At 52.6% G+C, this 14495-nt stretch overlaps 1 protein-coding gene across 7 annotated transcripts in view; it reads left to right on the top strand.

Annotated features, from left to right (window-relative positions):
* The first annotated feature begins 3744 nt into the window (after positions 1–3744).
* PEMT (phosphatidylethanolamine N-methyltransferase) overlaps positions 3745–14495 on the top strand; it is a 129001-nt gene continuing 118250 nt past the window's right edge. For 2 of the 7 annotated variants that reach the window (XM_075899751.1, XM_075899754.1), the window contains exon 1: positions 11868–12113. In XM_075899751.1, coding sequence (XP_075755866.1) covers positions 12042–12113 — 72 coding nt within the window. In that variant the 5' untranslated portion in view covers positions 11868–12041. Of the gene's footprint in view, positions 3764–3912; positions 4004–11373; positions 11641–11867; positions 12114–12342; positions 12729–14495 lie in introns of those variants that run through there. The other 5 variants (XM_075899750.1, XM_075899752.1, XM_075899748.1 and 2 more) reach the window with 5 other exon arrangements.

Genomic DNA, 14495 nt, shown 5'->3' on the forward strand with positions numbered 1-14495 from the left:
CAGTGATTTCACAACCAGTTTCACGTGCATTTCTGAGGCTGTCTACCTGCACAGCGCTGTAGCGGCGCAGATGTGCTGCCGCAGCATATCTGGTGGAAACTGTGCTGAGGGGAGAGAGCTCTTCCATCCGCATAATAAAACCATTTCCACGAATGACAGAAGCCTCTTCTGCCGCTATAGCTCTGTGCGCGCGAGTGCTTAGCTTGGGGTAACTTGTCTCGCTTGGGATGGTTTATTCACTTCTCTGAGCAATATACATTATGCTGATCTAAGCTGCAGTGTAGACACGGCCTCACCAGTGTAGCCTCCTGCACCGTCACAAACATGGGCCAGATCACTTAATAATGATTCCTATTAACTGTGTTCTCCTTAGTACTAGGTCTCAGATGGGTTCTCCTTGGTACTACTCATGTACAGCCCAGTCCTACTCCCCCAGGAGTCATTGGCAACCCCCCTATGACTTCGGTAGGGGCTGTGTCAGTGCTCCTACATAAGAAATCAATTCAAATTCTCGCCATCAAGGAATCACTATTAGGATGCACGTATTAAAATAGCTTCAGGGGGGTAGCCATGTTAGTCTGTAACTAAAAAAAACTTAAAAACCAGCGAGTAGTCCTGCAGCACCTTAGAAACTAAATGTAGATGGTATCATGGGCGTTCGTGCACTTCTTGGGTACGTCCAGACTACAGGCTTCTGTCGACAAAGAGCGACAAAAAGCAAGCCGCTTTGTCAACATCAGCGTGTAGATGCAATAACGCCTTCTGTCGACAGAACTCTGTCAACAAAAGGCGTTATTCCTCGTAGAATGAGGTTTACCGCCATCGACAAAACTGCCGAGTTCTGTCGATGTTATGTTGACAGAACTCGGCGGTAAACACAGGTATAGTTTTTTTTTGACAAAAGTCCACTTTGTCGACAAAACCCTGTGGTCTAGACACACCCCTACATTAGCCTCCCTAGTTCGAACTAGGGGGCTAGTGTAGACATACCCGAAGGTGCTGCAGGAGTACTTGCTGGTTTTTAAGTATTAAAATAGCATTATTAATGACTAAGGGGTGGATATTTCTCTCTGTGCAGGAGGGGCAGCATCCACTGTGTTCCCTGGCATATTTCTGTTTTCCCCTCTGATTAGCGCCTCCTCTTGTGAAGTTTCCTTTCACATCTATGCAGCCTTCCAAGAAGTCCTTCAGGATAGAGCTTCTAGTTGTTCTGTAATTCTGTTCCTTGAGTCACCAGTAGGGGGTGATCCTGAGCACTCCCCTGCATTGTCTGGTTTTGTGCCTGGAACCTGTCCCAGAATGGAAAAAACTCTTTTTTGAAGATCCTATAAACCTCGATTGCTGAGGAATAAGGGATCTTGTGAAAAAGGGTTTTTTTTCTGACAAATGGTCCCGTCTACATGGGGCTTTTTAACCGGCAAAACCTCTTCTGTGAAAAGAATTGGAAGAAGATATGCAAATGAATGCGCCATTTGCATATCCTCTTCCGCGAAAAAACTGCAGTGTAGATACAGCCTCAGTGTCACAGACCCATTCTGAGATGGGTTCCAGGCACAAAACCAGATAATGCAGTGCTCAGGATCACCCCCAGCCTCTTGAGCACCAGGGGAGGGAGGAGACGGACCAGTAGGGCAGGCGCTAGGGGTAGCAACACTCTGCCCTCTGAATGCCTACAGTAGGCTCTCTGGGGGCAGAGCATGGGCGGAGCTCTGCCTGGTGGTTTGGGAAGGCAATGCTTCCCCCCGCCTTACATACCCAATGCCCATGTCTTCGGATATAAAGCAAAATGCCCATGGATTTGCAGGGCTCTAGCTGTACGTGGGAACAGAATCTCACGGATGCACTGTATGTTCCAAATTGGCAAGTACTATCCAGCTCGAAAGAATTGATAAGGGAGCATTGAAAACCTGGTAATTAATTGTTAATGATGTGTAATAGGGAAGCAGTGTACCAAATACCCTGGTAAATCATTCATTGTATAAACAGAGCTAACTTCTAGAAATACTAGAGACCCCCCTCTATGACTGCAGGTCCCGAGGTACTAACAACAGTAATTGTAGCTAATGGAGGGTGGGATAATGCAGATTTCAGATTAAGCCTCTGACTGGGTTCCCGCTCTATCTCAGAGGCAGTGCGGAGCGTGGTTCAGCTGTGCTCTGCTCACTCTGGGAGCACAGGCCCTTGCTAGCTTGTGAGGAACACTCCTGGTGCGGCGTTACCCCATCCAAGTTTGCCATTTGGGGTTGAGGCGTGCAGTCAGGGTGGGGAAGGAAATGGTCCCTAGGGAGCAGGTGGTGGCCCTGCTGCTGACTCTGGATTTGGGGCCATGAACGGGGCAGGTTGGAACTCCTCTTCCTCCCTCAGCCCTGTGGACAAAGCTGGCTCAGGGCAGTTCCTAGCTTGTCTGAGAGCCAGGAAAGTAGCCTTGCTGGGAAACGGAGCCCTGTTGTAGTCCTAGCCTGGGGCAAAGCGTGTTGGAAAGCCAGGGACGTATATAAACCCTGATCTGTGCTAGAAAGGACCTGAAAGGATGTCGCTTATGTGGATGGGGCTTAATTTATACCAGGACTTGCCAGGGCTGAACTACACAGCAGTTGGGACCGGCACGAGCAGGGTCTGCTTGAATCCCCGCTTACCCTGGGTTCCCCGCTACGCCTTTGCCTTTCAAATGTAGTAAGAGCTGCGGGCAGAGGCAGAGGTGCAGCTGGGATAGTGAGGATAGCGAGTGCCCCCCGCTAATTAATCAAAATGAAAGGAAATGTAACATCCCTATTGGAAATCTGCCTGGATTCTGGGGGATTTCCTTGAAATTGAGCCATCTGCGTGAAAAAGGCGTCGGCATCGGTGATTTGGCAAATTCTGATGAAACTGTCTCTTGTCAACAAAAATTCTAACCAGGATATTTTTTTTTAAAGGAGAACATTTATTGAATACTCATTCATAAAGCGGGTTGCTCCATTGTACGGAGGCCCTGCCGCTCTCCCACCCCCAGGCCAATCAGGCCTCGGGGGTGGGAGGAAGCGTGCAAAGCCTCCTCCCGGCCTGCTCCAGCCCTGCAAGGCCTGGAGGCAGGGGGAGCATGCGAAGTCTCCTCCCACTGCCACGGGCACAAGCACCTAGAGGGTGTTCAGAACAGCTGGTGGTTCTCTCTGGGGGGGGGTGGGTGGGCAAAGACTTCACGCACTCCCCCACTCACAGACCAATCAGGGTCTATGTGCGGGGAAGCACAGAAGTGTTCTAGGCCCGCCCCTTCTGCCTGAGGCTCCTCCCCTTCTGGAGTGGCATGGGACCACATCAAAAATTTCTGAAGTGGCCCCCTGTCAAAAATGATTGCCCACCCCTGAGTTAAAGGGTCCTGCCCTTGCACTGCCTCTCCCCTGGCTGTTCACTAGACTTTGGGTTGGGTCCAGCCAGCAAAGATGCTTTTGGCAGTCGAGTTGTTTAGTTCTGGCTGGCTGGGGGCCGTGATAGAGGCCTGGCCAAGTCCACCCGCACTTTTGATGAGCTTGTGCAGCTGTTAGCAACAGGCACCAACGAACCAACCAAAACAAAGAGAACAGCTTAGTTCTCTTGACACGACAGCAGCAAAACATCAGACCGGGTTTGCTGGTTTCCCTTTGCCTGGCTAGCTCAGGAGGGCCATTAATGGCTGCATAGTTTCTCCAGCCGTGTGAACATCTGCAATTCCTTTCCATTCCATTCTCCTCCCTGACCTCTCAGGGGCTGTCATGGGAATTTAAATGGTGATTTGAGCATTCGAACTGTGAGTGGGAGCAGGGGGGATGGAGGGGGAAGGGGCTGAGATATCTGCCTTTTCTCTCTGGGAAGGAGAGTTACAAAGCAGAAGAAAACATGATGGGGAGTGGACAAGGAGGGATCAAGCTACAAAATCCCCCTTTGTTTTGTTACCAGCTGTCGGGAGATGTCAGAGAAGCGGCGGAAAGTCTACGCGGGCTGAGAGGGTAGGAGCTCAGCTATGGATAAAACATTCCCTTGTTATGTGGTAAGTGCTTTGCTAACAAAGGACTTCCCTAGAGAGTGCACTGGGAGTGCGGGAAATTCTGGAGAGCTCACTCCTGACATGTTTCCCTCACTCTGCTTCCCCCTAGTCCGGTCGGCCAGGTGAACATTTCAGCCAGTTCCAGTGCAGCTGAAGGTCATGCGGCTGCCTGTTTGGTTCCTAATCAAGGCTTTTGTGTTGTCCCTGTCATCATGTCACGTCCCTGCCTGGGGGGAAGGGGCCTTCCCATCAGACCAAGCGTTAGACTCTTCTGCACCGGCTGTTTGGTTGAGGAACCCCGGGGCTTCGTGACTGAGGTTTTGTGGTTGAAGCAGGGAGCCAGGGGCCACAGAGGATCCTGGCATGTCCCTCAGAGCCTGGCTTTCAAAGATGGTGACTCCCTGCAGCTCCCGGGGATTTCGTGGCCTTTTTGTGAACCAGGATATGGACCTGCTAGTGCTTCAGAGGGGTGACCAGGCAGAATTCGGTGGCCACTGAGAGCCTCGCATGGAAGGTGCGATGAAGGTGCTAAATTGTAGGACGGGAAAATGTAGCTGAGGTGACCAGACTGGACCTAGCCTGCGGACAGAGCCCCCACCAATGGGCTTTGCCCTACGTTGCCCATCTGGCTACCTGCCTCGTGCTGCCTGCATCTGCCTCTGCCTCCCACAACAAAACGGGAGCAGGTGGCTGGGTGGGGGAAGCATGCAAACCTGGGGCACTGCAGTCCAGGGGCAGGAGGGAGGATCAGTGAAGCGTCTCTCCCAGGCTCAGGTGCTTCTTGTCTGTACCTCCAGACTGGCCCATAGCTTCCTATTACAGGGCCAGGGCCATCCCCAGGGGGTATGTGGCCTGAGACAAGCCCCCTCAGGCCACGCCCCCACCCTGCCTCTTCCCGCCCCTGCTCTGTCCTCACGCCTCCATTGTACCCCTCCCCCGAAGCTCCTCCCCCAAACGGCACGGCCTGGACAATTGCCGGGGGCAGCAGAGGTCGGACCCCTCCACACTCATCACACTGGCGGGAGCCACGGGAAGCAGAGTGACCTAGGAGCCTGCTTCACTCTGCCATCTCCCAGCTGGGTCGCTCCATTTCACTGCGGGGGCAGGGAGAGGAGTGGAGTGACCCTGCCTCTGCCCACTGTGCCCGGGTCCCCGGAGCCCTGCGTGGCTGCCCGCCACCCTGGTGAAGCGGAGCGACCCAACCGGGAGATGGCGGCGGGGGGGGGAAAGCAGGCTGCTGTGCCGCTCCACTTCCTGCGGCTCCCGCCGCTGTGGGGAGTGCACGGGAAGGGGAGAGCCCTGCTGTCGGCCCCAGTCTGCCCTGGGTCCCGGGAACTCGCCTCAATAAAGAGAACCATCCAGTCCATAGGAGGGTTGGGGCGGCTGCCATGGGGCTCCCCAAAGTGCAGGGCCAGCGGCAGCCACCCTGAACCATCCTATGGCTCTTTATAGGGGTGCCCGTTTTGGTTGAACGTATTCCCGGAGATTTCATCACATGACATAATCGTTAATTAAAGATTAATCTTTAACTCCTGAGACTGCAGGCTAGTCCTGGAGAGTTGGTAACCCTACTTCCTAATTCTGTTCTCCTCCCCTGCCCCAGTCCCCGAGTCCTTTCCCTGTGATTCAGTCCCCTTCCCACTCCCCCATGCATACCTCCAATTCACCCACACTCTCCCTCACCCAGACTGTCCGCTCAACCCCGCCCCGCCAAGCACAGGCTCTGGATGGGGCGGGCACACATCTCCTGAACCAGCACTCATTTCCTGTTTGCCAGCCAGGCTGGCCAAGCCTGAAGGACATTCAGAGGACATGGCTTTCTGCCTTTGTTGCGAGGATTTCTCCTTGCTAACTCCATGCCAGCAAAGGAGGGAATGGGCTACAACCTGCCTCTCCCCTAGTCCTGTTGACTCTCTAGTCGCTGGGGCTTCCTTGGCTCTCATTTCATTCCCCCTCCCACCCTTAATCATAAGGACCCAGGTGCTGGGACTGAAAAATAAACAACGTCCTCTCGTCTGCTCTCGTATCTCTGCTTTGGAAATTACAGGGATGATAATTATACAGTCTGCACAAGCATCACTGCCGCTTGCCAGGGGCATTATCCAACCAGAGGAATTAAAGGACTGACCTGCTGGAGCTCATCCATTGGGATGGATATCTATCCTAGCCTCACCTCTCTCCAACAGCCTGCCCTATAGCCTGCTGAAGTCATCACAAGTCTCCCGTGACTGTAATAAGCTTTGGATCAGGCCTGTAATTATGATTTGTATTACAGTAGGGTCTAAAGGGCCCTAAGCAAGATCCGGGTCCCTCATTGTGCCAGGCGGTGTACATGTGCATGCACACAACCAGAGACAAGTGCCTACCTGAAGATCTTACTATCTCTAGACTGAAGCAAAATGCAGGACAATGTAGCACTTTAAAGATTACAGGCAGTCCCCGACTTACGCGGATCCGACTTATGTCGGATCCGCACTTACGAACGGGGCTTTCTCACCCCGGAGGTCGAGGTGGCGGATTGCTACCTGCGAGCTCTGGGGCGAGAGAGCCCCGTTCATAAGCTGCTCCGGTGCCCCTGGTCTGCTGGAGACCGTCTCCAGCAGACCAGGGGCACCAGGTGGGTTCCCGCGCTTCTGAGGCTTTGCTCTGGCCGCCGCTGCTGCTGCTGCTTCAGTCCGGGTGCCTGTGGTCTGCTGGGGACCGTCCCCAGCAGACCACAGGCACCGGGACTGAAGCTGCAGCCACGGCGGGGACCCGCGCCTCTGAGACTTTGCCAGAGCAAAGCCTCAGAGGCGCGGCACCCCGCTGCCGCTGCGGCTCTGCTCCCCGTGTCCCTTGTCTGCTGGGGGGAGGGGGAGGCGCAGCTAGTGTGCCCCCCCCAGCAGACCAGGCTTTTGTTTTGGACCCTGGGGCAGAGCAGCTGGGGCGCTGCCAATTGGTCCTGCAGCGCTGCTCTGGGCACTACTGGACCAACCCGGCAGCACCCCAGCTGCTCTGCCCCAGGTCCTGATTCAGCCGCTGCTCGTCAGTTTCAGCAGCAGCTGAATCAGGACGCCTGGGGCAGAGCAGATGGGGTGCTGCTGGGTTGGTGCAGTAGCACCGAGGAGCGGCGCTACTGGAGCAACCCAGCAGCACCCCAGCTGCTCTGCCCCAGGCGTCCCCAAGTCAGCTTCTGAAACTGACCAGCGCTGACTTCAGGAAGCCCGAGGCAGAGTTGCTCTGCCCCGGGCTTCCTGGAATCAGCTGCTGATCAGTTTCAGCAGCAGCTGACTTGGGGACGCCTGGGGTTCTTAAGTTGATTCTGTATGTAAGTCAGAACTGGCGGTCAGTTTCAGCAGCAGCTGAATCTGGACGCCAGTTCCGACTTACATACAGATTCAACTTAAGAACAAACCTACAGTCCCTATCTTGTACGTAACCCGGGGACTGCCTGTATTTTCTTCCACTATTTGATCTGAGGAAGTGGGTCTGGCCCACGAAAGCTCATCATCTAATAAACCATCTTGTTAGTCTTTAAAGTGCTACATTGTCCTGCATTTTGCTTCAGCTACCCCAGACTAACACAGCTACATTTCTATCACTATCTCTAGACTGTATGAGCAGGGTGAAATCTTATGCTGTGTAAATACCTCATCATGATTGTGGGGAAACACACGCTTCCATTAGAATAACTGTCTGGAGGAATTAATCAGAAGCTCCCTGTCCAGTCACCACCCTACTCCAAGACAAAAGAAGCTTGTGAACCTACCTAGAAATATGGACTGAGTGGGCAGAGGGCTTCAGTGGTGAGTGTGTGTCTGTGTGTGAGAGAGAGAAAAGGCAGGAACTGAGAGGCAGGAAGAAGCAAAAAGCACGACAGCCAAGCAATAGCTTGTCAGCATCGTGTGACCCTGGAAAAAGCTAGAGACACACCAGTTGAGTTGCTGGCTAATTAGACTTGGGGCTGTAAGCTAGGAAATAGGTCATTTTTGATCCTGGTTCTGCTTGCAGGCAAAGAAGCAGGACTTTAAACAAGATGGCATCAAAGAAAAAAGTGGACTCCATCAGTCTCTACACGCTGCAGGAACATCCCCGGGCCTTGAACTTTGACTAGCTGCCCAAATCCAAAAGCAGCAGTATCATAGAATCATAGAGCTGGAAGAGACCTCAGAAGGTCATCAAGTCCAGCCCCCTGCCCTAGGCAGGACCAACCCCAACTAAATCAACCCATCCAGGGCTTTGTCATGCCAAGATTTAAAAATCTCTAGGAGAATATGGACAAAATAAGAGGGGGATACAGAAGTGAAGTGATTTGCTCAGGTTAGTGGCAGAGCTAGGACTAAATCTCAGTCTCCTGACTTCTAGGACTGTGCCCCACCCACTGGACCACACTTCCTCTCCAGGAATCTGGACTACTGCAGGGATCTCCTCCTATGGCATCCTCGCCCCTCTCCTGCTGGTACCTAACACTGAATGCTCCTGTGAACCTTAGGGCTCTGGTTGGTTGGCACAGAACAGCAACATAATGCTAAGTGTTCTGTCCCCTGCTAGAACTGACTGCCTCACACCTCCAGGGCAGCGCACCCTTGGGCAGTGAGGAAGCAGATGCTGTGAAGCCTCATCGTCCCGCAGTATCCTGATGTCATGTAGATCTACTGACCCGGTCAGCGTGTCCCACTGTAGTGAGAGGTGCCCAAGTGTTTGTGTCTAAGTTGCCCACTAGCGCCCAGAAGTGGCATAAGTCGGGCTGTTTCTACAGCTACTGGAGGATCGTACTGACCCATGCAACAGCATCTCTTTGGAGCAGAAGGTCTCATGGTCTGTCCCTTGTGATGACTGGAACTGGCGGCGCGTCATTGTGTTTCTAAACTATTTGTCATCACTTTTGTGTCAGCAATGGCTAATGAGTCTGACATGACAGCACAGGTTGGCATACCCCTGCAGTCAGGTCCCTCATCAGGTAGGGTTTTCTTCCCATAACGCCCACAGTTGAATAGGCCTTAATAATGCCACACGCAACTTCCTTCTGGCTGGCTATGCATGTGGCACTGATTCATAAACTTCCATTTTTCCTCCTGGAAGAGGATTCCTAGCCTTTCTTAGGCTGTTAAGAGCACTGATGCTGCTAGTCCATGTTGTGATGTGTCCTTCGTGGGTTTGGGAGCTTCCTTTCCTACACATTTTCCTAATGCTTTCCTGCTTGTGTGTGGGGACCAGTGGGGAGGGACATATTGGTGGATTTCTACTGAAGCTCAGCCCACCTCCCAAAATTCCACTTACAATTCAGAGTAGTTAAATGTTTCCATTCAAAGAATTCACAGTGAAATAGCTAACACTGTTGACATTCCAATTATCACCATTAGGTTCCAGAGTTAAAGCCCAATTTTGATGTCTATCTACCGCTCTGCGCAGATACAAAATTGGCATCTGCATTCACATCCACAGCGGTAGCTGCAAAAATGAGCCACAGATATGTGCATCCGCAGCCACAGATGTGGATACCTGCAGATATAAAGTGGATAGCTGCCAATTTGCAGGGTTTTAGATACAAAATTTGTATCTGTGTCTGCATCCATATTTGCAAAAATATTTGCATCCATATCCGTAGATGTAGATACCCGCAAATATAAAGCAGATAGCCACTGATTTACAGGGCTCTGTGTACATCTATATATGTGTGTGTGGCTTCAGGCTGTCACTCTGCAGACTCTAGCAGATAGCAACAACGCTATTAACAGGGGTGGCAGGCGTAAGAGGCAGGGGAAGGCATTGCCTTCCCAAATCACCAGGCTGGCCCACACCCGTACTCCACACCTGGAACACCGACAGACGGTGTACTGGGGTGGAGTGTTACTGCCCCCAAGCGCCCACCCTCCTCTGGGTGCTCTGGGGTCAGAGGAGGATTTGGCTCCCATGGGGTGAGGCTGAAGGCTTACCTCTCCCAGCCCTACCTTCACTCACCACCCGTGCTCAAATTCAGGCTTCCTTCTTAATCATAGGGGCTAAATTTTTTAAAAGTAAAAGCTTAAATTCTTTAGAAATTGAAGGGGCAGCCAGAGAATTTTAGAATGCATCTGAATCCCACCACATCTGATCTCTGACGAGGATGTGATCACTTCAAAAGCAAAGTTAGTGGGCAGTGCTCCCTGTAAGCAGAGTGCTTGGGTGACTCCCCGGAAGCGATTCAGGTGCTGCCCAGCCAATCAGCAGAGCACCTACAGCTGGCAGCATGTGTTTCTATTGCTGGTGCACATCTGCACATGCCTTGGTGCACATAACAATATTTATTGCGCACGTGGGTGGAAAAATGAGAGGGAACATTGCTGGTGGGCTTAGTTCCAGGCATCTGAAGAAGCGGGTTGCACCCACAAAGGCTGATGATACCATCTACATGTTTTGTCAGTTTTTAATGTGCTACTACAGTATTTGTTGTTTTTTAGGTTTTGTCACCAAATCTCATAGTTCCAGATGGAACAGTGTATTTGCTGATGCTTCTGATTCCAAAGCGAACACTAAATATCAGCTGTAGGCATTGCCATAAATTAAAGAAAAAGGCAGCTCTTACTGGCATGAGCCTGCTTAATGGACACACACATTCCGGCCGGAAGTACAGGGATGATTTTTAGTTCATATTGCAGATCTGCATACGAACTATTAGTGAGCCTCCTTGCTTCTGTGTTCAGTGTCTTCCGTAACAAATTGCCTTCATTTTGAGGAAGGAACATTACGCAGCCCAGAGGGATGTAGGAACAGCTAGAGGATTCCAAAGTAATGTGTGTGGGGGGAGAGAGTGGGGGCAGGGCAAGACTGCCCTCTGTACCTACGGGCCCTATGGGTATGGAGCATGGAGTCCCTTAGTAGAGGGCAGCTCCAGGAGCCCAGCCCAGCCCCCTCCCCCTTTCTCAGCTGGGCTCTGCACGTATTAGACGATGTGCCGTGTGTGGATTTTCCTCCCATCCATGTGGAGAATAAATGTTATGTGTGCTGAGGCATGTGTGAAAATGCCCCGCCAGGAGAAACACAAATTTAGCAGCGGGCACTCTGCTAATTCACTGGGCAGCATGAGAATCTCTCCTGAGGGGCCGCACAAGCGCTCAGCTTACAGGGAACACTGCCCTGCGCTATTTATAACAGATTCCCCCTCCCCATCCTAAAGACGGAGGTGTTGGGCAGATCTGTGCTGCTCTGTTGAGAGATGGATCTGACCCTTCTCTTCTTACTTCTTGGCCCTACCTATTCAAACCACCAGATCAAACCCCAATCCCGCCCCAGAAGGGGCTGAGAGCCAACCACAGCGACTCTGGAAATCAATAAGCGCAGAGAGGGGGGCGCCCCTCACAGCACCAACCCGCTCGTGGTGTGGAAGGACGCCAATCAGAACTGGCCCCGTCGCACTAGGTGCCAGGCGTGCACGTTCGGAGGCCACGGTCCCTGTCCTGAGCTGACTTCCACAAAGAGGCGTGAAAGTCCCGGCCTGGCTGGAGACTGTGGGAAGGACGGATCGATCGGCTCCCTCCCGGACACCGGTTGTCACTGCCACATGGCTGGACAGCAGCCTCCCCACAGGGCAGAGTCCAGGGCAGCTCTGCTCAGCTGGAACCCCACTGAATCCGCCCCGCCAATCCCCTCCAGCCGGCAGAAAGTGGCACAGTACTAAAAAGGTCAGTGATTCACGACTTTAATTTCTAACCCTCCCTGGCCTAGCCTCCTAGGGCCAGTGGCTCTACCCCAGGGGGGAATTAGCTGCACTGCTCAGCTGCTTTAAGCCTGGAGGCTTTGCTAAGCCCTCAGCCTCCCTGGGTCCTCTGGGCCTTGTAGTTCTCTCCTGAGAAGCAGCTGGCAAGTGTGGGTAGCAGGAACTACATTTCCCAGAATGCCCCGGCAGGGTTTAAAGTGATAACCAGGAAGCCAGGCTGGGTGCTTGCTGGGGAGGGCTGCCACAGCTGATCAGGGGTGAGGTTCTATTGACTGCCCCTCACCCCTAGCCTGGGCATGGCCCCTGTCCAGACAGGTTATAAAATGCTTAGGGAGTGGGCAGTTTAGAAGAAAACCTGAGCTTTGAATGCTGGCAGGCGCTGCTTTGCCATCCCACTTGGACTGCTGTGGAGGACTAAGTAATTTGGATTATAGCAAGGTATTGGTTGCACATTTTGCTGTTCATTTGTGCAGTGTCTTTGTGCGTGTGTATGTGGTGTGTGTGGGGAGGCAGGAGGTGTGTGTCCATTTGCTAGGATTGAAAACTAGAGCTGAGAAAGCAGCCACTCGTGTGCATTAACCAGCTTCCCTGATCTGTAACGTGGATATTCACACACACATAAACACACGCACACTGTGACCCAGGTGTGGGGTGGAGGCAGCTAGCTCATCTGTAGATTTCAATTCGTGCTTCCTGATTTAAGGAGAAACAGGCAAAATCAGGAGCAGCCCTTTCTGGGTTGTAACCCCTCACACCGGAGGCAGCAGGGTTAACCGGGCTGCCTTGCACAACAGATTCTGATCACAGGAAATGGTAGCTGTGACCTGATCCTGACACACAAAAATATCCCCATCCATCAGCATCCTTCTGTTATCAGGGCAGCTCTGCACAGAAATCTGTCCTCCCTCTCCCATTATTCCATTGAAATGAGCAGCGAGTGTTAGGAGGGACAGTGGAGGAGGGAAAGGGCCTTTATCAGCCATTAGCTGCTGCTTTTGGGTTATGTTGACCTCACATAATTTACTTTTGCTATCAGTGCGCTGGCAGGTACAAGTAAGTCATTAATGGCTACGCTATTTATTGTGTCTTTCAGAAGTCTTTCTGGAAAGCTTAATAATAACTTGTATGAAACCACGGGGCGGGGTGGGGTGCGTGGGTTGTAAATGTTGGTGATTTAAAAGAATTGAACATTCGTACGTAGTCTGACCACGTTTTGGCAGGCTATTGTGTTTTGTGTTTACATGGATATTCTTGCAGCTGCTTTGCTCTGTATTGAGACTCAAAGCTGGGAAGTGGTGGGAGGGGAGGCTGTTTTCTCCCCGTTACCGGCCATCCTCCTGATTGTGAGCTGCTAGCACCCCTGAATCCTCCTGCCTTTGGTGGGAGTAATTTGGGGGCTTTGGTGCCTTGCAGGGTGGAACTCTATATTGCTGCAAGTAGAGGCAGGCTCTGACTTGGCTTTTGTTAAGTGTGAGGGAAAATGTGAAAGCTGGAGAGCTGTGTCACACAAACCATGTGTAACGTCGTCAAGCTATGCTGAAAACAAACTAACGTGCCTCTGGTGAATGCTACGCTCTGGATTTTGCCAACTAGTATATGTGTCTATTTTCATATTTAATTGGATTGGGCAAAATCTTCAGGCTATATGTAGACAGCCTCCTCCCCCTGCGTAGACATCTGTGAATAGGGGCGGTATTTTCATTGCCTACAAAGCTAGTGACATATTTTCATCTAAGGATGTTAAATTGCGGTTAATGGACTAGTCGAGTAGTCAATGGAATTTCCATCGACTAGTCGATAGGCACTTCCACATATCAAAGGAGGAATGCGGAACTCTGCCTGCCGTCGGGGCCAGCGGCAAGTCCTGCTGACTCCAGGCTGCTTGGGGGCCAGCTTTTGAAATGTACAAGAGTCCTCAACAGGGGCTCTTGTGCATTTCAAAGCCACGGAGCCCTCATGGAGCCTGGATTCAGAGGGGGACTCAGAGTCCCCTGCTGATACCAGGCTCCATGCTGCGCTAAGCCTGGGATCAGCTGGGGGCCGGGTTCCGCGTGGCATTTCTCCAGAATCCGGGGTCAGCTGGGGACTCCCCTGTTGATCCCAGTTCTGCTGAAATGCTGCACGGAGCCTAAGATCAGTTGTGGAGTCCCCAGCTGACCCCGGGCTCCACGGCGCTGCCCCTTTGAAACACCGAGGTGGCATTTCAAAAGGGGCAGCGCTGTGGAGCCCGGGGTCAGCTGGGGACTCCCCAGCTGATCCTGGGCTACACGATGCTGCCCCTTGACTGCCTCTTTCACCTTACAATGGGGCAGCATGCACAACTGATCCTGGCCTCAGCTGTGGGGCGCTGCTCCTTTGATACGCCACGGTGGTGTTTTAAAGGGGCAGTGCCGCACAGTTGAGCTGGGGATGAGCTGTGCAGTGGCTGCCCCTTTGAAATGCCTTGCTGCGCAGAGCCTGGGGTTAGCTGGGGGCCGGGTTCCGCGTGGCATTTCTCCAGAATCTGGGGTCAGCTGAGGACTCCCCTGTTGATCCCAGTTCTGCTGAAATGCTGCACGGAGCCTACGATCAGTTGAGTCCCCAGCTGACCCCGGGCTCCACGGCGCTGCCCCTTTGAAACACCGAGGTGGCATTTCAAAAGGGGCAGCGCTGTGGAGCCCGGGGTCAGCTGGGGACTCCCCAGCTGATCCTGGGCTACACGATGCTGCCCCTTGACTGCCTCTTTCACCTTACAATGGGGCAGCATGCACAACTGATCCTGGCCTCAGCTGTGGGGCGCTGCTCCTTTGATACGCCACGGTGGTGTTTTAAAGGGGCAGT

Source organism: Pelodiscus sinensis, chromosome 16 (assembly GCF_049634645.1).
Source record: "Pelodiscus sinensis isolate JC-2024 chromosome 16, ASM4963464v1, whole genome shotgun sequence".
NCBI lineage: Eukaryota > Metazoa > Chordata > Testudines > Trionychidae > Pelodiscus > Pelodiscus sinensis.